This window comes from Mobula birostris, chromosome 22 (assembly GCF_030028105.1).
Source record: "Mobula birostris isolate sMobBir1 chromosome 22, sMobBir1.hap1, whole genome shotgun sequence".
Lineage (NCBI taxonomy): Eukaryota > Metazoa > Chordata > Chondrichthyes > Myliobatiformes > Myliobatidae > Mobula > Mobula birostris.
In genome coordinates, this window is record NC_092391.1 from 22396809 (window position 1) to 22420463 (window position 23655).

Here is a 23655-nt window from a genome sequence, read left to right on the forward strand (position 1 = left end):
ATTGCTTCGTTAACTGGTGCATTTAGCATGTACCAGTAAAAGTCTGATTATCAGTGCAACACAGCCCTGATTGACACTTCAGAGGGAATGGTTAAATCAGTGGAGGGTCACAACTAAGGCAGCATCCAGGTTGGCATCAGATTGTGCTGAAGGATCGTCAAGGCCAATTCAGGACACTCCAAAAGGAGGGCTTGGACTCAGATCTTGACAGAGTTGAGGGAGCGCCCATGTTACCTGTGGGACAGCACTGTTGCAGAGAGAGTGATGGTGGAATACACAAACCATCATTGAGTTAATATGGATATTCAATTAAACAACATCTGTCAACTGTGAATATTATCTTATATGCCTATCTATTTATTAGTAATATTATTTTTCTTTCTTTTTTGTATTTCGACATTTTGTTGTTCTTTGCAGATTGGTGATTGTTTGTCCATCATATTGGATGCGGTCTCCCCTTGACCCAGGATGAACCCTGGGCGCCCTCCCAAGACTATGGTCAACACGCTCCTAGAAGACAGCGGCGCGGCTAATGTAGATGAACTGAACACACTGATGAGGAAGAGGGAGAAGTGGAGAGTCCATCATCGTGCCCGATGCCGGCCCCCTAGGCCTGAGTCGACGTAGTAGCAGTAGTCCCCTTGACTCTATTGTGTTTCTTGTATTTACTGTAAATACCCTCAGGGAAATGAACCTCAAGATTGCATACGTATGTTGACATATATGTATTTTGATAATAAATTTACTTTGAACTTTGAAGTCCAGCACATACTGGGTGACAGAGCTTATCATGTAGTGTTGAGCTCTGCCTAGCCACCCATAATTGTGTGGCTAGGCACAGTTCAAATGCTATCTTTAAATTTGCAGATGACACACCTATTGTTGACACAACATTTTCAACATCTCACTGCTACAGGCAGAAGTTCCCACTTGCTTCAAAAAGCCAAGAATTATACCAGTGACTAAGAAGATTACTGTGAGCTGCCTTAATGACTATCACCCAGTAGCACTCACATCTACAGTGATGAAATGCTTTTGGAGGTTGGTCGTGACTAGGCTGAACTCCTGCCTCAGAACGGATCTGAACCCATTGCAATTTGCCTATTGCCACAATAGGTCAACAGAAGATGTTATCTCAATGGCTTTTCACATGGCCTTAGACCACCTGGACAACACAAACACCTATGTCAGGATGCTGTTCACAGACTATAGCTCAGCATTTAATACTATCATTCCCACAACCCTGATAGAGAAGTTGCAGAACCTGGGCCTCTGTACCTCCCTCTGCAATTGGATCCTCGACTTCCTAACCGGGAGACCACAATCTGTGTGGATTGGTGATAGCATTTCCTCCTCGCTGATGATCAACACTGGTGTACCTCAGGGGTGTGTGCTTAGTCCACTGCTCTACTCTCTATAAACACATGACTGTGTGGCTAAACACAGCTCAAATACTATCTACAAATTTGCTGATGATAGATTGTTGGTAGAACCTCAGATGGAGACGAGGGGGCGTACTGGAGCGAAATATGCCAACTAGTGGAGTGGTTTCGCCAACAACAACCTTGCACTCAACATCAGTAAGATGAAAGAGCTGATTGTAGACTTCAGGAAGGGTAAGACGAAGGAACACATACCAATCCTCATAGAGGGATCAGAAGTGGAGAGAGTGAGCAGTTTCAAGTTTCTGGGTATCAAGATCTCTGAGGATCTAACCTGGTCCCAACATATTGATGCAGTTATAAAGAAAGTAAGACAGTGGCTATACTTCATTAGGAGTTTGAAGAGATTTGGCATGTCAACAAATACACTCAAAAACTTCTATAGATGTACCGTGGAGAGCATTCTGACAGGCTGCATCACTGTCTGGTATGGGGGGTGGGGGTGCTACTGCACAGGACCAAAGAAGCTGCAGAGGGTTGTAAATTTAGTCAGCTCCATCTTGGGTACTAGACTACAAAGTACCCAGGACATCTTCGGGGAGCGGTGTCTCAGAAAGGCAGCGTCCATTATTAGGGATCTCCAGCACCCAGGGCATGCCCTTTTCTCACTGTTACCATTAGGTAGGAGGTACAGAATCCTGAAGGCACACACTTAGCGATTCAGGAACAGCTTCTTCCCCTCTGCCATCCGATTCCCAAATGGACATTGAACCCTTGGACACTACCTCACTTTTTTAGTATATATTAGTTCTGTTTTTGCTCGATTTTTAATCTATTCAATATATGTATACTGTAATTGATTTACTTATTTACTTATTATTATTATTTTATTGTTTTTTTCTTCTATATTATGTATTGCATTGAACGGCTGTTGCAAAGTTAACAAATCTCACGACACGTGCGGTGATAATAAACCTGATTCTGATATTGTTGGAAGAATTTCAGATGGTAATGAGGAGCCAGTCTTCAGTTCTTAGTGTAAATGGAAAACAATAAACAATTTAAAATTAAAAGGACAGCTTTGCAATCAAGCGCTGTCTACAGAACAGAGGCTGCTGGCTCACAGCACCTGACTGACTTCTCAAGAGTTGCAGTTTAAGACAGTGGGATTATTTAATCGGGCTTGTTTCAGACCAGAAAATGTGGTTCATTTATTTAGTTCAAGGAAGATTGTGCACCAGATTGATATCATCACTTAGCAGATCAAATAACCGATCTGTTAATAGTTAGAAGGTCTGTATGCTCAGAAAGTCAGCTTTATAGCATTAATCGTGGGAACTGGAAATTGCAACTCCAGAAGCTTTTAGACCATTTGTTTATAAAAAGATATCTGAAAAAATATATACATGTGAAGTCATCCAAGTGGCAGAAAAACGATATAAATGTAGAGAGCAGTCAGGCCTATTAGGCATGGCCCAGAAACATCAAGAAGAATAACAGAAACATGGGGTAAACTAGAATCTATTTCCCCGACCTCGATTTCTGTGACAGATAAATCGCTCGTCTGCATCCCGTGGATATGTCTTTTTAGCTTATAGTAATTATATCTGCATTTTGGAAATCTTTTATGTTTTAGAAATAAATTGTAATTTGAAAATCTTAGAAATCCTGTGAATTTTAAATGTGTTTTAAGTGTGTTGTCTGGACTTTAAAAATGTATCACTGAAAATAAAGGAACTGTGTTAAAACCACTTTGTTAACAGTGAGTATCTTCTCCTTGTAGGAAGGAAGGTCCTACCATTAAAATAGTGGATATTAGTGGAGGATAAACAAGGAAGCGAACTAGTCTTTGAAGATTGGGTAGTTACCGTATAACCTCACTTTAGTGTGCGTGCTCACAGCCATCTATATTAGTTAAGGCTTAAGGTTTGAGTTTGGAACTTTGCAGTCAGTAAACCCAAAACCCTCACATGCTTTGTTGTTGTTATTGTTTGTGTTGTTCTGCTGAACATTCTGGACATGCTATGTTGGTGCCAGCAGCACATTTTGTGTGTGTTGCTTGTTAATGCAAATGACACATTTCACTGTATGTTTCAATGTACATGTGATAAATAAACCTGAATCTGGTGAAACAAACACTCCCTTCGTACTTGATTCCTAACTTTGTTCTAACCTGCTAAGGGAAGGCTTTCACTATACAAGTTTTTTTTTAAGCAGGTACATCTTATTTTAATGAATGAGAAACATTTTGAAATTCACCAAAACCTGTACACTAGATTCCAGAATTAAAGTCCTGGTTTCCTATTTTTGCTGCCAAAATATTAGCACATATCAAATGTGTGAAAAAGTACTGCGATGATTTTCCATCCAGCAAATATCTGCAAATGTTTGAAATTTACAGTGATAATCAGAAAGTACATATTATTATTCTGCAGTTATGTCTGCCTTGTCTGCAGCTTACTCCAATTCTTTGAAATTCACCTTGCAGTTTCGGTAGGGCTTTCCTGAGCACATAATTTACAGTCAGAGATACCGTTTTTCAGGAGGAAAAGAACATTAGACGCTAGTTTCTTCTTTCAGTGAGAGGAAAGATCCAGTGACACTACTTTGAAAAGCAGAGGGAGAGACTCAGGTTCCCAGAAGTATTTGTCCTTCATTCAGCAAAACAAAAAACAGATGACATGACATCGCGAACTGTATGAACTTGCTGTGCACCAGTTGGTTTCTCTATTACATCAGTAATTACACTTAAAAATTTTGTCTTGTTTAGAGTTATGTGTTCTCAAAAAGATGTGAAACTAGGCTGTGCACAACTTGAAGTCCAGTACTCCTATGTCAAAATATTTTGCTCCAGGGGTCATCTTCCCTACTGCTTTGTGGGTAATGTAGTCCGATTTGTACAGGAAGTTATTCGCGCAAGCCGGAAATGCGTCCGACTGCCGGAACCTTCCCGTTGTAAATACGCAGAGTAGTCTAGAGTAGAAAGACGAAACATTTTGTTATAATAAAATATTAATCTTGAATCAGTAAGGGATGCCGGCGGGGAAAAGTTACAGGAGGAGGCGAGAGGAGGAGTCAGACGAGGAAGACGAGCAGCGGGTGGTGGAAGTCAGGTGAGAACCGGAGCTTCGATGGTCAACAGAAGATAAGTCAGCCCATGGCCAGACTGTCAGCTAAATGTTGTTTAATGCACGCAATCTCATTTATGAACCTTGTTTGGTGGGAATAATAAATGAAGGATCTCTCGTAGACTAAAGCTTCAAAGTACCTAAAATAATCCTCTGATTTAAATATAACTTCCCCCTCACTTCATCCTCCATTAAAATATCCTTCAACTTGGAAAAACTAGGAAAGACACCTGATGTTGATAATTCTGTCATTGTTTAATGGTTATTCAGACGTAGTAAGTACGGGAGCGTATTCGCTCTGTAATCGTTAATATTTTGCGCTTTCTGCCCCAAACCCCTGGCTCGTTAATTTTCTTTGAGAAAAAGAAAATATCAATTTTCTGGTTTCTCAGTTTCTCATTTATTGGTTAGGCCACGGTAGATCTTTTAAAGGAGGGATTCAGAGTCAAAAATACAGTCACAGTTAGGCCTCATCAATGATTACAAGTTTCTTTCACATCGTGCCTGCAGTTTTATTTAGTTTTTTTTCATGTTCTGAGAAAGTGACAGGTTTGACCCAGCATCAACACTTCCGATAAATTAGTGTAACTTAAAAATGAAATGGAATGTAAATACAGATAAATCAATTGTGTCCTAAATTGATTTGGACAGGCAAGTGTGATAGTGGTACTTTTTAATGAAAATAAAGCTACAGTGCCACATGGTGGTAACATCGAGTAAGTGAAAGCACTCCAGAAGACGGGTCTTGACCTGGGTTATCAACTATTTCCCTTCTGAGTCCATCCAGCAGATGGTTTGTTGTTCCAGATTCTGCAATCTCTTGGGTATCATTCATGTTTCAACCCTTCTGCTCCAGCCACAAGCCATAAACTCATTTCCCATCAGTCTCCTGGTAAACGTCTGAATAAGCCAGTCTATTTGCAAACGCAGTGTTATAAATGACTCCAGAATAAGCTTTGGACTCTGGTGCCAGTGTCCTAATTTGTACCCAATGCTGTCAACCCTTCTGTTTTTACTGACCAGGCATTTGCTCGTGGTTTTTCAACTCTCACATTGTATTTGGACCCTTTCGTTTCCCCATTTTTATAATCTTTTATATTACTGAGCTTTCCTTCAGAATCAGAATCAGGTTCAATATCACCGGCATATGCCATGAAATTAGTTGTCTTTGCGGCAGCTGTACAATACAGCCTTTATGAGGCATCACCCTTTTGAAGATGTCCTCGATGCTGCGAGGCTAGTGCCCATGGAGGAGATGGCTGAGTTTGCATAATAATACTATTAATTACAGTAGGTATATGTGTATCCGGTTCAATGTCCATTCAGTAATTGGATGGAATTTGTAGGTGGTGTTTGCTCCATAAATTCAGTAGTCCTACCATTCAACTGTAAAGACTATATAAATACAAGTTGTAGTTGTTGTTATCCTTCAGTGACACAGAGTAATATTGTCAGTCAATAAGGATTGTCACGTTAATTCTCTCTCCTGCTTTAGAATGAATTATGGGAATATGATGGCTGGATTATATTGCCTGTTGTTTATTTATTTTTGTGCCTTTTCTGATACCTCAATTAAATAATCATTCTGATTGATATACAAACACAATACCTATGCTTCCTTCATATTTTGTGCACTTTTGTTTATTTTCTTTTGTATTAAAAACATTGTTTCCTAGGTCAAAACTTGATGAACTGAAAGAAATTCAGAGTTTGAGGAAAAGACAAAATGGAGTGAGGTAGGTTCTTCACATGATGTAGTACAAGCATTTGAGCATTACGAACAAAGTGTGCTGTGTGTACCAAATCACAGCCTTGGCTCTAACTACAAAGGTGGGTGAGGCATTAAGTGCATGTGATTGTAATATGATTACTTATTGAAATTAAAACAAAGATAAGGAGGGCACCAAAACACATAATAAATAGCCTGATTTTAAGAGATCAGTTTTTAACTGTTTGCTAGGTCATGAGAAAGTGGGCCTTTTGAGGTTGAAATATGTCTGGGGATGGGGGTGGTTAGGGTGAGGAAGAACTCTGTATTTCAGAAAATACCAGTCAGGTTTAATATCACTGTCATATGTCATGAAACTTTTTGCTTTGTGGCAGTGGTACAGTGCAAACATTTTCAAAAACTATATAGTTCAAAAAGAGAACAAAAATAGTAGCGAGGTTGTGTTCATGGGTTGTTCCATTGTCCATTAAGAAATCTGATGGCGGAGGGAGAGGAAGAAGCTGTTCCTGTGTAGATCCTCAATGATGGATACAGCTTTTATGAGGCTTCACCTTTAGAAGATGTCCTCGATGCTGGGAGGCTAGTGCCCATGGTGGAGCAGGCTGAGTTTGCACCCTTCTGCAGCTCTTTCTGATCCTGTGCAGTGACCCCTCCATACCAGACGGTGATGCAGCCTGTTAGAATGCTCTCCACAGTACATCTGTAGGAATTTGCTAGAGCTGTTGGATCTCTTCAAACTTCTAATGAAATATAGCCACTCAATTGCCTTGTTTGTAATTGCATCAATATGTTGGGCCCAGGATAGATCTTTAAAAATACTGACATCCAGGAACTTGAAATTGCTCACCCTTTCCACTGCTGATCCCTTGTTGAGGACTGGTGCATATTCCCTTGACTCCGCCTTCCTGAGGACCACGTTACCAACTCATAAAATTACAGACATGGCAGCACACCTGGGAGGAGTAGCTTTCATGGTTGTCATTGTGTTTCGTGCCTTGAATTGTGCGTCAAAGTTGTTTAGAGTGTCAGAGAGGGAGGCATCACTGGTACAGTCAGCACTGTTTTGTCTTGTGTAGTCTGTAATGCCTTTGATGCCCAACCACATATGCTGGTGATCGTTATCAGACAGATGTTCCTGAATTTTTATGCGTGGATGGCCTTTACCCTCTTGGTGCCTAAGATGAGGTTCCTCCTGGCTGCTCTGGGAACTGTTCTGTCACTGGACCTGAAGGCAGCATCCCAGACTTTTGGTAGGGAGTGCATCTCTGCGTTCAGCCATGGCTTCTGCTTGAGGTGCCAATGTCGTCAACACACTTATTGGCGTAGCCGTTGAGTCATATTCCTCAAAACTTTTGTCTTCTCAATTTGTGGTGGCCTCCTTGAACATCTGCCAATTAGTCTGTTTAAAACAGTCCTGGAGTATAGAGATTGCCTCATTAGGCCATATAGTGATGATCCTCTTGATTGGTTTCTCCATTTTCAGTAGCGTTCAGTATGCTGGGATTAACAATACAAAGATATGGTTAGAGAGCCCAGTATGAGGCATGGGATGATTTTGTAAGTACAGCGTCTGTTTGTATAAACATGGTCCAGTCTGTTTGTTCCCCTAGGGACTGTGGTGAGATGTTGGTGCAATTTGGGTAGAATCTCTTGCAGGTTAACATGAGTAAAGTTTCCTGCAATTATCAAGGAAATCAGTGAACAAGGTGTAGAAGGATTTGCATGAAGCCTTTGAATTAGAATCTCTGGAAGGGCTGTTGCTGAAAATAAAGAAACTAGGATTAAAATATTGCATATATAATTGACAGAATGATTGTCTGCCTCCAAGAATGTTATCTACTGTCTCTTTTGGGAGCTCTTTTAATTTTTTTTTGTGAATGATCTGAAATCAGATGCACAAATACAACAGCTGAATAGTCACAGATGGCAGAATAAGCTTGAGCTAAATTATTGAAGTTGAACCAGATAAGATAGTGGTGTATTTAAACATGGGGTGTAGAGTAGCTTTGAGGTTAAGCTACTGGACCAGTAGCTAAGTAAAATCATGCAATGAAATACATTTGCAATTTAAAATAGCCTTGACCATTCATGATGACTATAAACTGACAATTTACAAATCTTCAGCGGTTGCTTTTCTAAACCATTTCTCAGGACACCCAATGTGGGTTTTGGGCTCCTTGTTTAAGAAAGGATGTACTGGCATTAGAGAGGGTTCAGAAGTGTTCATGAGAATGATTCCGGGATTGAAAGGGTTACTGTACGAGGAGGATTTGATTACTCTGGGCCTGTACTTGCCGGAGTTCAGAGGAATTGGTGTGTGGGGGGTGTGATCTCATTGAAGCCTATCGAATATTGAAAGGCCAAGATAGATTCGATATGGAGAGAATATTTCCAATAAGAGGGTACAGCCTCAGAATAGAATGACGGCCTTTAGAACAGAGATGAGAAATTTCTTTAGCTAGAGCATGGTGAATCTGTGGAACTCATTGCCGCAGATGGCTGTGGAAGCCAAATCGTTGGATCTATTTAAAGTGGAGTGTGATAGGTTCTTGATTAGTAAATGCATCAAAGGTTACAGAGAGAAGGCAGGAGAATGAGGTTGAAATGTTAAGTAAATCAACTGTGATCGAATGGCAGAACAGACTTGGTGGCTTGAATGGCCTAATTCTGCCTCTTTGTCTTATGGTCTTACAGACAACCAGGTACAGGCAATGGATACTAACCATACTAACAACATCCACGTCCCGTGAACTCAGATAAGTAAAATAAATTGACAGGCAGGTGGCAAAATTCGGTGCAGAGGAAGTTCTTGTCTCAGAAAATTAAATTGAGGCATTGAAGAGTGCAGATTAGCCTAAAGGATGGAGGTTTAGGAAGAGGTAATTTATCAAACTGGGCACTGAGAAAGAGAAGATCAGGATGTGATGTAATAATGTTTAGTATACTAAAGAGAAAAACAAAATTTAAGGAAGAGGTCAATTTGTGGAACAGCCTTCCTACTTAAATTATGAAATCTCTCAAATGCAAATTAAATATATTTCCTTCAGAAAATAACGTCTTAAGATGAAGTAGTGGGTGACTTAAGACAAGAGCTGGTAAGTGTAGTATGCATAGGTAGAATTTGGACCTGTGCTCCTAAAGCATCTCGGTATCTTTGTCTGGACTGTTTGTAGACAAGTTAATGGAGGTTGATTGCGAAAATTAGACAGCAACTCAGTTATTGTTTTAACTTGTTTGGATGGTACAAGAGGAATTTGAAGATCCATGGTTTGTTTTTTTTTCATCTAAGAACTCCTAATGTTCTAACATCCTAATGTAGCAAAGCAACTTAATGCAAGATCAACTGACACCTTAGATATATGAAGGCTACACTTTTATAAGTTAATTATTATTAAGAAAGAATGCAATAGTAACCGTTTTACAATCAATGATGTGTTGTTCGTTTTAAAATTGATAACAGGGAGCTTATGTGGATCATTCACAGAGCAAGGTTTAAAAGATTCAGTGATTCTGATTCCTGTAGTGAGTTTCCAGTTTTGAGGTTCCATCAGAAGTGAGCACCAAGAAGAGACAAAAGAGCTGCTTTGAAAATTGTTGGGGGCGGGGTGGGGGGCCATGGTAGCATAGTGGTTAGCATAATACTGTTACAATGCCAACGATCCAGGTTCAATTCCCACTGCTGCCTATAAGGAGTTTGTACGTTCTCCCCGTAAGCATGTGGGTTTCCTCTGAATATTCCGTTTTTATCCCCCACATTCTGAAGACATAGGGGTTAATAGGTTAATTGTCACATGGGTGTAATTGGGCGGCGTGGTTTCGTGGGCTGGAAGGGCCAGTTACCGTGCTGTATTTCTTTAAAAAAAAGAGGCCAGTCTGCCTTAAACAAACCCTTTTTCTGTGCTTGTTACAGTGCTGCCGCCCTGCTGGTTGGGGAGCAAGTACCGGAAGAAACTTCAAATGTGGTAAGTTATTGCAGTGTTTGTCAATGTCAGTTCAGCTAATTGGACTCTTGTGTTTAGGAACATGAAGCAAAATATAAATTTCAAGCCTTGGAGATGGCCAGTGGTTTAGTTAACACTACCAAAAATGCACTGCCACAGTTCTTACTGTGTATACAGTCATAGAGTGATAGTGCACAGGGGAAGGACATTCATTCTGTTGTTCTTGGGCCAGCTCTTTGACAGAGTCATCCAGGTAAAGCCTTCACTGTTTTCTCCTCATGATCGTGAAAATCTTACACCTTTACATAATCACTAATTCACTTGTGGGAGTTATTGGACAGTAAGCTGCAGTTGAAATAATACGAAGGCTAATGGCCCTTTGAATTATGTTCTTGTGCTGCAATAACTTCAGCCAAGGGCAGATATATCAAGTATTTCACCCATCATTAAACTTCATTTGTAAATACATCATCATATTTGGTTGTTTACACAGCTGGCAATAGGTCAGTCTGAAGATTAACAGTTGACTTGTGAGTCGTTCTGCCATCTGCCTTGATGACTGTATAATGTTTGACAAATAGATGTTACATGAGTTTCGTTTTCCATCCATACTTCAAAATTACCCTCAAGACTTGAGCCTGAATCCATGCTTACAGTTTCCCTCCCAGTCTCCTTCGCAGAATTAGGTTTAATATCATGGACATGCGTGGTGTAATTTGTGGTTTTGCGGCAGCAGTATAGTGCAGTACATTAAAAATACTGTTGCAAAAAGAAATACAAAAAAGTAATGGAAAACGAGAGTAAAATACTGAGGTAGTGCTCATGGGTTCATGAACTGTTCAGAAATCTGATGGTGGAGTTTCTAAAAATTTGAATGTGTCTTCAGGCTCCTGTGCCTCCTCCCTGATGGTAGCAATGAGAAGAGGGCATGTCCTGGATGGTGGTGTGAGGGGTCCTGAATGATGGATGCCACCATTTTGAGTGTCCCTTTTGAAGATGTGCTCAATGGCAGGGAGGCTTGTGACCATGATGTAGCCGGCTTAGTTTAAAGCCCTTTGCAGCTTTTTCCAATCCTGTGCGTTGGCACCTTTACACCAGATGGTGATGTAACCTTTCGGAATGCTCTCCATGGTACAGCTAGCTAGGGTGCCCAAGACCTTTGCACAGTACTATATTCATCAATGTGGAGAGGAGAAGGGGTTTGTAAATCTGGCAGGGGCAAAAGATGTTGGGAATGGCGAGGAGTGCCACAGGAGAGTTGTGGGACAGGTGGCAGGAGAGGAGTGCCAGGGGCAGGGGGTGGCATGAGTGCAGATGCACCTATTCCTGAGGCATCATGCTAGGTCCTTTGATTCCAAACAATTGGTCTGTTGATCATTACAGAATGTCTCTCTGGTTCTTCCCATTGCCTCTCCTCTCCTTTCCCCTTTTGCCAACCATGATTCCCCTCTCTCTGCCCCCTTCCCACTCTCAGTCCACAATAGAGACCCGTATCAGAATCAGGTTTATTATCATTCACATATGACATGAATTTTTTTTGCAGAAGCAGTACAGTGTGACACATAAAACTAATACAGTACTGTGCAAAAATCTTAGGCACCCTAGCTATATATAGGTGCCTTAGACTTTTGCATCATACTGTACCATATCTCTTCAAACTTCCAAAGAAATATAGCCACTGGTGTGCCTTCTTCATAATGTTATCAATGTGTTGAGCCCAGGTTAGATCTTCAGATTTGTTGACACCTGGGAATTTGAAACTGCTCACCCTTTCTACTACTGAGGACTGGTGTGTGTTCTCCCAAATTCCCCTTCTTGAAATTCACAGTCAGTTCCTTCGTCTGACTGGCATTGAGTGCGAGGTTGTTGTTGTGACAACACTCAATCTCACCTCATAATCACCATTTGAGATTCTTCCACAACAGTTGTGTCATCTCCGCATTATTAGATGGGGTATTTCAGCTGTGCGTAACCACACACTCGGTGTAGAGTACAGCAATGGGCTAGGTGCACATCCTTGAGGTCAGCACTATTGCCTACCTCTTGTATAGAGCAGTTATTGTTTTCCCAAATGATATGTATAAATACAAATGACCAAATCACTGTGATTGCTGTAATATCTCACTGAGCTAGGTTAACTTGTCTGATTGCTGTGAAGGAATCTTGCAACTGTTTTGCTTTTCTTTTGGGTAGGATGATCCTTTCAAACTGAAGACAGGTGGTATGATTGATATGAAGATAATAAAGGACCGAAAGCGAGAAAGGTGGGGAATTAGAAAAACTATTTATTTGTTCATTTCATTATCATACAAAATAGTACAGCACAGAAATAAGTCCTTCAGCCTATTGTGCTCACACCATTAATAATTTTAATAAATATATACTTAAGGTCCAATAAAGCCTGTGGCAGTTTTGTAATAGTAAATAGCAGTCACATAACTATACTCTTCGTCATATTCAGCTGTACATTTACATATTGGATGTAATCAATATTGTTTTTGTGGTATAAAAGAACATGCAGTTTTACTTATTAGAAACATAGAAAACCTACAATACAATACAGGCCCTTCGGCCCACAAAGTTGTACCGAACATGTCCCTACCTTTGAAATTACTGGGCTTACCCATAGCCCTCTATTTTTCTAAGTTCCATGTACCTAGCCAAAAGACTCTTAAAAGACCCTATCATATCTGCTTATCATATTGTTTATATTTTTCATTTCATTCCTTCACCTAAATGGCAAAAAGTGATGCAAAGTACATGAAACAGAAGTTTTGTTCATTTGAATTGTATCTGAGAAAAGAATGTCGAATAAAACTCAGATTATCTGGTATCGGAATGCTTGGTTTAGCATTTGCCTCACTTGGTTCTGTTTGACACTTTCCCTTTAAGTTCAGCGTGGCTCCATTTGCCCTCTTTCATCATTAAGAGCAATCGACCGGTCCTTGGAATAAGGTGCAGGCATTATTACCATTACAAACTCTCCACAGTCTTGGTACTGTGCCATGAGATGCAGAAATGCCAACACAGATCTCAAGCCGAATCATGATTAATCTGTTGGATAAGCTAGTATTTCAGGAGTATTTTGTTTCTGAGAAACTGAAGAATTGCACTCTTCTTTTCCAGGATCGAGGAGGAAGACACAGACTTGAACTTGGGCACATCGTTTTCAGTGGAGACAAATAGACGTGATGAGGATGCTGACATGTATGTTTGGCCTCGTGAGATACTGTTTTGAAATGCAAAAATAGCCTTTTTCCTCAAAGTAAAAAAAATTGCATATGTTGAGAATATGAACGAAAACAGAGGATACTGGAAACACACAGAAGGTTAGGAAGCATCTGTGGGGGAAACATAGCGTTATTGTTACGGGATTTTATGGGTCCTGTTGAACAGTCCTAGCCTGAAACGTCAATTGTTAATTTCCCTCCATAGATGCTGCCTGACCGGTGTTCCTCTAGCATTTTGTGTGTGTTGCTCAAGATTTCCAACGTCTGCAGAATCTCTTGTGTACCGGACCCTTGTGTTGACCTGAGGATACCTGAGGCTCATGCAATATCATCCTCAATTGTCCTTCTAGTTCAATGCTTGTTTGCTTCAGTATAAAACAAAACTACACCAGACATGTTGGTTGGTGAACTATCTTTTGGACTGGATGAAGTTTGTTATCTCTAGTAATGTGCATTTCATTTGTGGTGAGAAATTCCAGGAGTCTATTACTTTGAACAGATTGTAGATTTTAAAAAGACCTGCACTCTTAAGGGAGTTCAGTTTGGGAGGCAATTACAAGAAGCTGATCAGAATGATTGTTTATAGATTGCATTGCTCTTTAACTCGTGCAAAGCATTTTGTGCGTGTGTTACCCAAGTTTATTATCACTGAGTGATAGGATATGAAACTTGTTTGTCTTGTGTCAGCAGTACGGTATAAAGACTTAACATTGCTATAAATAAATAGTGTGAAAAGACAGAAGAATGAGATAGTGTTCATGGTTTCATGGACTGTTCAGAAATCTGATGGTGGAGGGGAAAAAGCTGTTCCTAAATCAGTGTCTTTGAGCTCCTGTACCTCCTCCATAACAGTAGTAATGAGAGGAGGGCACGTCCAGATGGTGAGGGTTTTTAGAGATGGAGCTGCCTTCTTGGGGTGCTGCCTCTTGAAGAATTCCTTGATGGTTGGGGAGGGTTGTGCCCATGATGGAGTTCGCTGAGTCCACAACCCTCTGTAGTCTTTTGTGATCCTGTGCATTGGAGTCCCCTTTCCGGGCAGTGACGCAACCAATCGGAAGCCTCTCAGCCCAAAAGCTACAGAAATTTGCACCAGTCTTCGGTGATGTTCCAAATGTCCTCAAACTCCTATTGCAGCAGAGCCTCTGATGTGCTTTCTTTGTGATTATGTCAATGTGTTGGGCCCAGGAAAGATCCTCCAAGACGTCCAAACAAATGGTGTTGCAGGAAGGTGCTCTGAGGTTAAAGGTCATCCTCCAAAATTTGAACTTCCTGAACCAATAAATGTGTCTTTTGATGAGAACAGATGAGGCAACATAGAACACAGAACACATTTGAAAGATTCTTATATAGGCACGTGGATGGTAGAAAAATGGAGAGCTATGTAGGAGGGACGATTGAGCTTAGAGTAGGTTAAAGGGTCAGCACAACATCATGGGCCGAAGGGCCTGTACTCTGCAGTAGTGTGCTATGTTCTTAATGTCGTCACTGAGAATCATTCCTCAAGCTTCAAATCATACCTGGAGAGACTTGAGGCTGCAATATTGTAACTGATTTTGGGGAGGGAAGTAATATCCCATTATCCTTAATTATAAAATCATCATGCCTTTGGTGCTCTTTCCCCCTTGTCCTGCAATTATTTCAAACATTTATCCAGTTCCCTCTTGTAAATTATTAGCTCTGCTTCCTTATACTTTAGTCTGTGAATTCCAAGTCATAACCTTTAATTTTTAAAAGAAAACAAAATTACTTTAAATCCCTGACTTCAGAATATTGACAACTGCTGGTGGAAACCATTTTCTCCTGACTATATCAAAACCCTCCATAGTTTTGAATCTCTTTTAAATTTCACCATCATCTCTGTTGAATGAGCTGTTTAGTCTCTCCACAAGACTATTGTATTGTCCAAGTAAAGCTCTAAATGCCTTGCATCCCATTTAATATTAAAAATAATGAGGAAAAATACATTGCCTGCCATATTGCTGTTTCCTGCTATATAAATTCTCCAATAGATGGAACTTATTTCCTTCTAATTTCTTAACTCAGAACAGTAAGAACCTTAAGTTCTCAACCTGATGTTTCTTACTAAGCATCCCCATTCACTAATGTTTTGACCACTTGTTCTGTCTTAGGATGAAGTATATTGAGACAGAATTGAAGAGGAGGAAGGGAATCCTAGAGAATGAGGAACAGAAGACAAAGGTCAAAAATCCAGAAGACCAGCTCTATGAATTGCCTGACAACATTAACATTTCTTCCGCCAAGCGGACAGAAGAAATGTTATCCAATCAGATGCTAAGTGGCATTCCGGAGGTTGATCTAGGCATTGAGTAAGTGTTGAATTTATCCTTCTAAAGAAGCTTTTGAAAATTCTGCATAGAGTGGTTTCAATTACATAATGATCTTAATCTGGAGAACTATTCTGACTCATGGACCTACATGGGTTGTCTACAATAATCATATTAACTGATGTAAACTATAGAATTTATCAAAGGCAGGATAAAAATTTCACCAGTTAATGAACATATTGCAGACGTTGGATTGAGAGGCTATTCTGTGGTTTTTGGAGATTCTATTTTAAATGGACTTATTAAATTAACTCCTGCTTGCTGTAATTCTGCCCTGAACTTGACGATTGACTCTGGAAATCATAAGGGATTTAACTTTCAATATCTTGCCAATGAGATTCCTGTAAACATGTATATAGCGGTGGAGCCCAGTTTTCGAAAAGGAATAGATTAATCCATCTACTCTATCCATTCAGTTACCATAAGATCTTTTTAATAAATTCTTGGCTGAATTTTCTCTAGAATATGTTATTCCTAATCTGAAGTGTGGTCCTTTGTAATTGAATTTTGCGTTTTGCACAAAATGATTTTCTGTGTACTTTATAGAGAGAAAAATACCTTAATTTAACCAGTAATATTTAGTTGTAGCTATATTTACAAAGAATGTCTGCAGCATTAATGCTGTAGAAAAAATGGGAGATCATTCAAGCCATTGTGTATGCTTGGGCAGTCAGAATTTACTTCACTGTGCTTTCGTCATTGTCCTGAAAATCTGTCTCCTTCAAGTATTCATCCAATTCCCTTTTGAAATAGCTTCTGTCATTCTTCAGTCGCTGCATTTCAGGGCTTCACCTACTGCAGTACTTATTTTTTCACAAATTATCATTTTTATTTTTAAGTGCAAAAATAAAGAATATTATCAGCACTGAAGAGGCAAAAGCCCAGCTCCTGGCTGAACAACGCAACAAAAAAAAAGATAACAGCACCTCCTTTGTACCCACAAATATTGCAGTAAATTATGTCCAGCATAACCGGTGTAAGTAGCATAAACAATGCTTTTCATGACTGTTGCTAAAAAAATTATAATCTTGTGAGTTGTTTCCTGTGTAACTGTCTCTAGGGTCAAGCATCTTCAGTTTAGATATAAAGCAAAAAGTAAGAATATTTTTGGATGTAGAAAAAACTAAAATAAAATCAGAAATGATGGGAAATACACAACAGGTCAGGTAGTATCTGTGAAGAGCGCATTTTAGTACAATGACTGTCAGTGACTTTGAGAGAGTTATGATGGTGTGGAAAGGATAATTGACTTGAAGCGAGGTGGCATTAGATAAAAGTTGGTGGTTTGAGTCCTGGCCATAAACAATATTTGTAGTTGACTCTTTCTTTTGGAAAGGGAGACATTTTTGTTGTTCAAGATAAAACAGCAGGAGACCAGAAAGAAGGCTGACAAGTGCCTAAAGATTAAATTACTGTGACCTACTATTGACAAAGCAGAACGTGTGTTGTGAATTGTTTTGGACTCCTGTACAATTCCAGCACTTGTTCATTTTGAGTAACCAGTAGAACAGGAAGCATTGGAACTCAACTTGCTAATTCTGGTGAACTATGGCAGGAGTTTATAGACAGAAGCTGCCGTGTTGCTTTGGTTTGTATTTTCTAACTCAGGAGAGGCTACTAAAATTAACTAACCTTCTCTGCACCGCTGAAGTTGATAAGCATAGAACATAGAACGTTAGAGCACAGTACAAAACCTTTGGCCTATTATGTGGTGCTAACCCTTTAACTTACTCTAAGGTCAATCTAACCTTTCCCTGCCACGTAGCCCTCAATTTTTCTTTCATCATTGTGCTTATGGAAGAGTCTTTTCACTTTCCCTAATGTATCTGCTTCTACCTCTTCCGCTGGCAGCACTTTCCATGCACCTACCACTCTCTGTATATATAAAAAAAACTACCACTGACATCCCTCCCCTATACTTTTCTCCAAACACGTTAAATTTATACCTCTCATATTAGCAAAGACATCAAAGATCAGTTACTTTTTTGGGGTGTAAGGTCAAATATTTCATGCTAGAATGTGAAAAGCAGGGAACTTTCTTGGCAGCCTACCCAGCAATCTTGTCACCACTGTTATTTGTGCACAGTGTCATTTTACATTCAGTGAAGCTGCTGTACTTCCAAGGTATTTCTTAAACTTTCTTGAATCCATGGTAATCTCCTGTGACAAGATAGTGCCACAATGCTCAGGTGAAGTCCAATAATGCAATTATTTTATGTAACTGAATTCATAAGTAATCTCGTATGTGAGGGGCTCCTGAATTTATGAAAGGATGCCATCATACCAACTACTCCCTCAAAATGCTCTATAATTCATTTAATTAATTTACTACATTGTGAAAGCCTACTCCCATTCGGAGGAAATTAGAGAACTTTTCTAAGTCGTTTTTCCTTTTTGCTTTTGTTTTGTCTCTCCCAGGAGATTATAAGGCTGCAGGGAATGAGGGAGATGTGTCATTAACAATGTTCCAGTTATCATTGCTATGAAACAAACATGATGGACCACCTTTAATTTTCTGCATGCCAATTTCATTGGTCCGGTATAACCAAGCGCAACTTCATGCAATCCCTCTTGGGCAGTTGTCGCACCGTTGGGTTTTGGTGAGGGTCGCGTGTCCTTATGAAGATGGGGACTTTAGAAATCAGCCAGCAGGCCACAGTAGCTCATTCAGTCAAAAGTGTTTATGATGTGCCAGAGGTAAAATATTTGCAGTGCAAAAAATGATAAAATAACAAAAATGAAAAAAGAGAAAATGCAGATATGTACCGTCAGACCTTTAGGACTACAGCTCCAAAACATCAGTTTGAAGTAATAAACGTCACCTTACCGTGCCCCCTCTCCCCTTCCCATTTACACCAAAAAGAACCTTTAAGTGGGAATCTCCTTACTCTAGGAGAAAAAGATTCCTTGGAAGTGCGGGGGGTGTTGTCACCATGAGCCTGAACAATTACACAAAAACCAAAATACAGGAATTCACATCCTTCTTCACAATCACAAATCTGATTGCAATAAGATCACAATGACATTGCATAACCAAAATCAATTAATAACTAACTATTTTTCAGGAGCCAGCTCTCTCCCTATCCCCAAAAATTAACTCTTCTACAGAACCAGCACAGAATGTGCCACTACAAACAGGTACTTTTTAAGACACCCCACCATCAGTTGGGTCCCCTCCCTGAAACTGAAAGCAACAACAAACAGGACGCATCAAAGAATGCCACTGTCCTGGAAACAAAGGGCTGCATGTTAGCCTGGTGTGTGCACCTGATAAACATAACGTTAGCACAACCAGACAGGATAATGAGAATTATGGGGCTACGGGGGTTAGGGGGTGGGAAGAAATTACTTGTGGCAGACCCAGTCTGTCATGGCAGTCATGGAATAAGAAGTTTAGTTGTGAAAAATTATTTTTTCTTTACTGGTGTGGAAAAACTTGCTTTCCATAATTACTGAGAACAGACACCTGGTTCTAGATTTTGTTGTGGATGTAGAGGATTGGCATGTTCATACCAAGTTTTAAAACTGTATGAAATTGCTTTCGGAAAGTGAGGAATTGCTGTTTTGTTCTTCTGTAGTCTACCGAGAGGAATTGCATGCACCTGCAAAACGGAATAAAGAGGAAGCCAAACCTCGGCCTTTGAGAGTAGGAGACACTGATAAACCAGAACCTGAACGTAAGTAGTATTTTTCTTAGTACTAGCATGCCGGTAGATTTCAACAACAAAGTAAAATTCTAATAGTTTGCAAATTAATATAGTGTAATTAAGTTGGGCACAAGTCACTGGGTGACTGTCAGGAGAAGGAGGGGAAATGCACAGGCAGTGCACAGTACACCTGTGGCCATTCTGTCCTGACGAAGATGACTCGGCCCGAAACGTCGACTGTACCTCTTCCTAGAGATGCTGTCTGGCCTGCTGCATTCACCAGCAACTTCGATGTGTGTTGCTTGAATTTCCAGCATCTGCAGAATTCCTCATGTTTATGGGATCCAATATCGTTGCGGGCGGCTTGGCTACAGTTGTTTGGGCGCGTCTTAACTAACTTGGCAGGGTGATGGGGAACCAGAGTGATAGTGCTGAAGATGATTGTTTACAGAGGCAATATATAGTGAGACTCCTAGCGAGAGAGGCTGACGATAGGGCAAAATTGCAGTCAACAGGGTAAAAGGCGGACAAAATTGAAAAGGGTGAATACAGGACTGAAGGTGTAATATTTGAATGTGCAAAGTATACGGAATAAGGTCGATGAACTTGTGGTTGTTACAGATTGGCATGTATGATGTTGTAGGCATCACTGAATCATTGAAAGGAGATTATAGCTGGGAGCTTAATGTCCAAGGATACACATTGTATCGAAAGGACAGGCAGGAAGGCAGAGGGGATGGTGTTACTCGACTGGTAAGAAAAAGAGAAATCAAATCAGTAGAAAGAGGTGACATGGGGCAGAAGGTGTTGAATCGTTGTGGATAGAGCTAAGGAACTGCAAGGGTAAAAAGAACCTGATGGGAGTTGTATACAGGCCCCCCCCCCCAAACAGTAGTAACGATGTGGTCTATAAGTTACGACAAGAGGTAGAAAATGCATGCCAAAAGGCAATGTTACAATCACAGACGAGAAATCTGCAGATGCTGGACATCCAAGCAACACACACAAACTGCTGGAGAAACTCAGCAGGCCAGGCAGCGTCGATGGGGGGGAAGATATAGTCGGCGTTTTGGGCCGAGACCCTCAGCAGAACTGGAGAAAAAAAGATGAGTAGATTTAAAAGGTGGGGGAGGGGAGAGAGAAACACAAGGTGATGGATGAAACTGAGAGGGGGAGGGGTGAAGTAAAGAGCTGGGAAGTTGATTGGTGAAAGAGATACAGGGCTGGAGAAGAGGGGAGTCTGATAAGAGAGTACAGAAGGCCATGGAAGGAAGAAAAGGGGGTAGGAGCACCAAAGGGAGGAGATGGACAGGCAAGGAGATGAGTTGAGAGAGGAATAAGGGGATGGGGAATGGTGAAGGGAGGGTATTATTAGAAGTTCGAGAAATTGAGGTTCATGCCATCAGGTTGGAAGCTACCCAGCCAGAATGTATGGTCTTGTTCCTCCAACCTGAGTGTGGCCTCATCACGACAGTAGAGGAGGCCATGGATTGACTTAGCGGAATGGGAATGGGAAGTGGAATTAAATGGGTGGCCATTGGGAGATCCCGCTTCTTCTGGTGGATGGAGCGTAGGTACTCGGCAAAGGGGTGTCCCAATCTACATAGGGTATTCGGGACCCCAGTCCTTCCAGGTGAGGTGACACTTCAGCTGTGAGTCTGTTGAGGTCATATACTGTGTCAGGTGCTCCCAGTGTGGCTTCCTGTGTATCGGTGAGACCCAACGACGAGAATCGGTACTTTTATTGGGAAAGAAGTGGAGAGCTTTAGGGCCTTTTGCTGGGGATGTAAATGTATAGGGGCTGGCTATCCATGGTGAAAATGAGGCGGTCAGGGCCAGGGAATTGGTGTATCTGTCACTGGAATCTGTTCTCCTCCACTGGGCTGTGTAAAAACAACCAAAAACTAATGACATTACATGAAGATGTGCTGACATTACCCAGCAAAAGCTGACTTCTTATTTACACCCAGATCTTTTCCTGCAATGGTTTAAATTTCTTTCTAAAATGTGTCCTCTTTTGCACTACATCTTACTGGCTATCATAGTAAGTACTTAATACAAATGGGTTAAACCAGCGGGAAATTGATCCTTATCTGAGCTTTTTTCTCACCGTATGAGTCCTTCAAAGTAAGTCGCTCAAATGCTGATATTAATAAGTTCCATCTTCTTAAAGAGTAATTGTGGGTCAACTGCATTGACTTTATATTCTGAATTTTCTATGTTAAAACAACACAGCTATTAAAAATATTTATTTTACATATGCAGAATCTCCTCCAAATCGCAAGCGTCCTTCAAATGAAAAGGCAACAGATGATTACCATTATGAAAAGTTCAAGAAAATGAGCAGAAGATACTGATGGGTGGCTCAAACTACTTCTGCTGTTAGTGCATTTTAAATAGATCAAGTGACAATGTAACTCCAGAGGTATTGCCTTTCAAGAGTGAACCTACCCAACATTCATCAAAGAAAGTTGAAAACCACAGAACACTGTGATATGATCATGGGCACAAAATCACAAACATCCAGAAGAAAAGGACACTCTTTCATCTCACTATTTTGAACTATTTTCATTGTTTTATATTGGAGGTGAATGGCATGGAAACTGGGGGGGGGGAGAGAAGGGGGTTGGTGGAATACACAGATGGAACAGGGAAAATTGAAGCAAGAAGAACTAAACTACTTTCGTTCATGTGCCAATTTTGTGTAAAAGTTGAAGGCATCTGATAACTCACAACAATCACAAGGAGCCAGTTTCTCTTTCTGTTCCAATTCTTCTGTACTTTTGTAGGAGCTGGTTAAAAAATCTCATCTCTTTAAATGAAATCCCCAGTTCTATTAATCTGCAAAACTGTATATTGACAAAAAATACTACGAAGTTGGGAATTATTATTACAATTATTCTAGATTGTATCTTTGTGTTGCAAATGTATCCAACATAAATTTTTGTTCATTGATTTTCTACAAATGTTTTTAATTTTATTTTAGTGTGTGCAATTGGTAGTTTATTTAGGAGAAGTATATTAGAGATGATATGTAGAGTTCTCAACATCCATCAAGATATCATGGGGAAAACAAGTTTGAAGATGAAATGTAGTACTAGGTCATAAGGCTTTTGCCAGTTTCATCACGGATTAACTGGTCTTTGAAACTTGCACTCATTCCTCAATCACACTTTATTTAATTATGCACAAGGAGAACAGCGTGGCCCTTGTCATTAAACTTTTCCAAAGTTTAAACAAAGGATTTTAATACAGAAATTGTCCAGTTGGATACAGATATTGACCAATTGCTCAACTTGTTTGAATTGCTTATTTGCATAATCAATCACAGTACAATAAAAAGGGGTGTTAATAACTAATAATACAGTACTTTAGAATTAAAGTAACTAACCAACAGTAAGTGTTACATTAAAATCCTTCATTTAGAACGGTATGATACCTTTGTGAAAGGGGTTACAAGAATTGAGAGATCTGGGGGGGGTGGTGTTTATTGAAGGCAGCTTAGGAAAATGCTGGTCTTTAAAAAACGGAAGAATCATGTTCAAGACTTTGTTAACACTGATCATAGTTGTTCATTGTACTTGTTTCTGTGAGCTGCAATTTAGGAGAGATCTGATGGCATTGAAAAGTGTAGAATGAATTTATCAAAATACTTCCCACTGTGCAGATGTAGACTTACCTGCAAGTAATGATCCAGTATACTTTTGCTAGATCCTGGCTTATTTTCACTCTGATATATCCTTATCTTTTTTAAATCCATAATCACTATCTCCAAATGTCTCTTCTCTCCCAGCTGATAATCATCCCACCTGATCTACACTGGCTGGTGAATGGTGAAGGCAATGTCCAGTAATGTTCTTTCATTTGCGTTCTCTCCAGCTTTCCTCATCAACTATTCTGCCAAACAGCTTCATCAACAGCATATCACAATGGCAGCCCTAACCTCACTCTATATTGGATAACCTGGTCATCCCTCCCCATCCTCTCTGCAAACTAAAACGAACTCTTTCACAGTTCTGAAGGGTATTTGACCCAAAACATCAATGATTTGTCTTTCCTTGGTGTTGACTGACCTGCTGAGTAATTTCAGCATTTTCTTCTTTACTCCCAGGGCTTCCCATCTGCCCACCCAATCCCAGACTTCTGTTTCTCCAGCAGTCACTACCAAGCAAGCCAATCACAACCCTGCATTGGACCAAATGTACTTCACCCAAGTTTCTGTATTGAAAATTAAACAAATGTTACTAAGTTAA

At 40.2% G+C, this 23655-nt stretch overlaps 1 protein-coding gene across 1 annotated transcript; it reads left to right on the top strand.

Annotated features, from left to right (window-relative positions):
• Positions 1 to 4307: 4307 nt before the first annotated feature.
• c22h9orf78 (chromosome 22 C9orf78 homolog) lies at positions 4308 to 22357 on the top strand. The gene is made up of 9 exons (XM_072240294.1): positions 4308 to 4495; positions 6187 to 6246; positions 10150 to 10201; positions 12374 to 12444; positions 13307 to 13387; positions 15540 to 15737; positions 16595 to 16731; positions 19334 to 19432; positions 21668 to 22357. Exons 1-9 carry the CDS (start codon positions 4416 to 4418, stop codon positions 21757 to 21759), a joined length of 870 nt encoding a protein of 289 aa, XP_072096395.1. The 5' UTR covers positions 4308 to 4415; the 3' UTR covers positions 21760 to 22357.
• The last annotated feature ends 1298 nt before the right edge of the window (positions 22358 to 23655 follow it).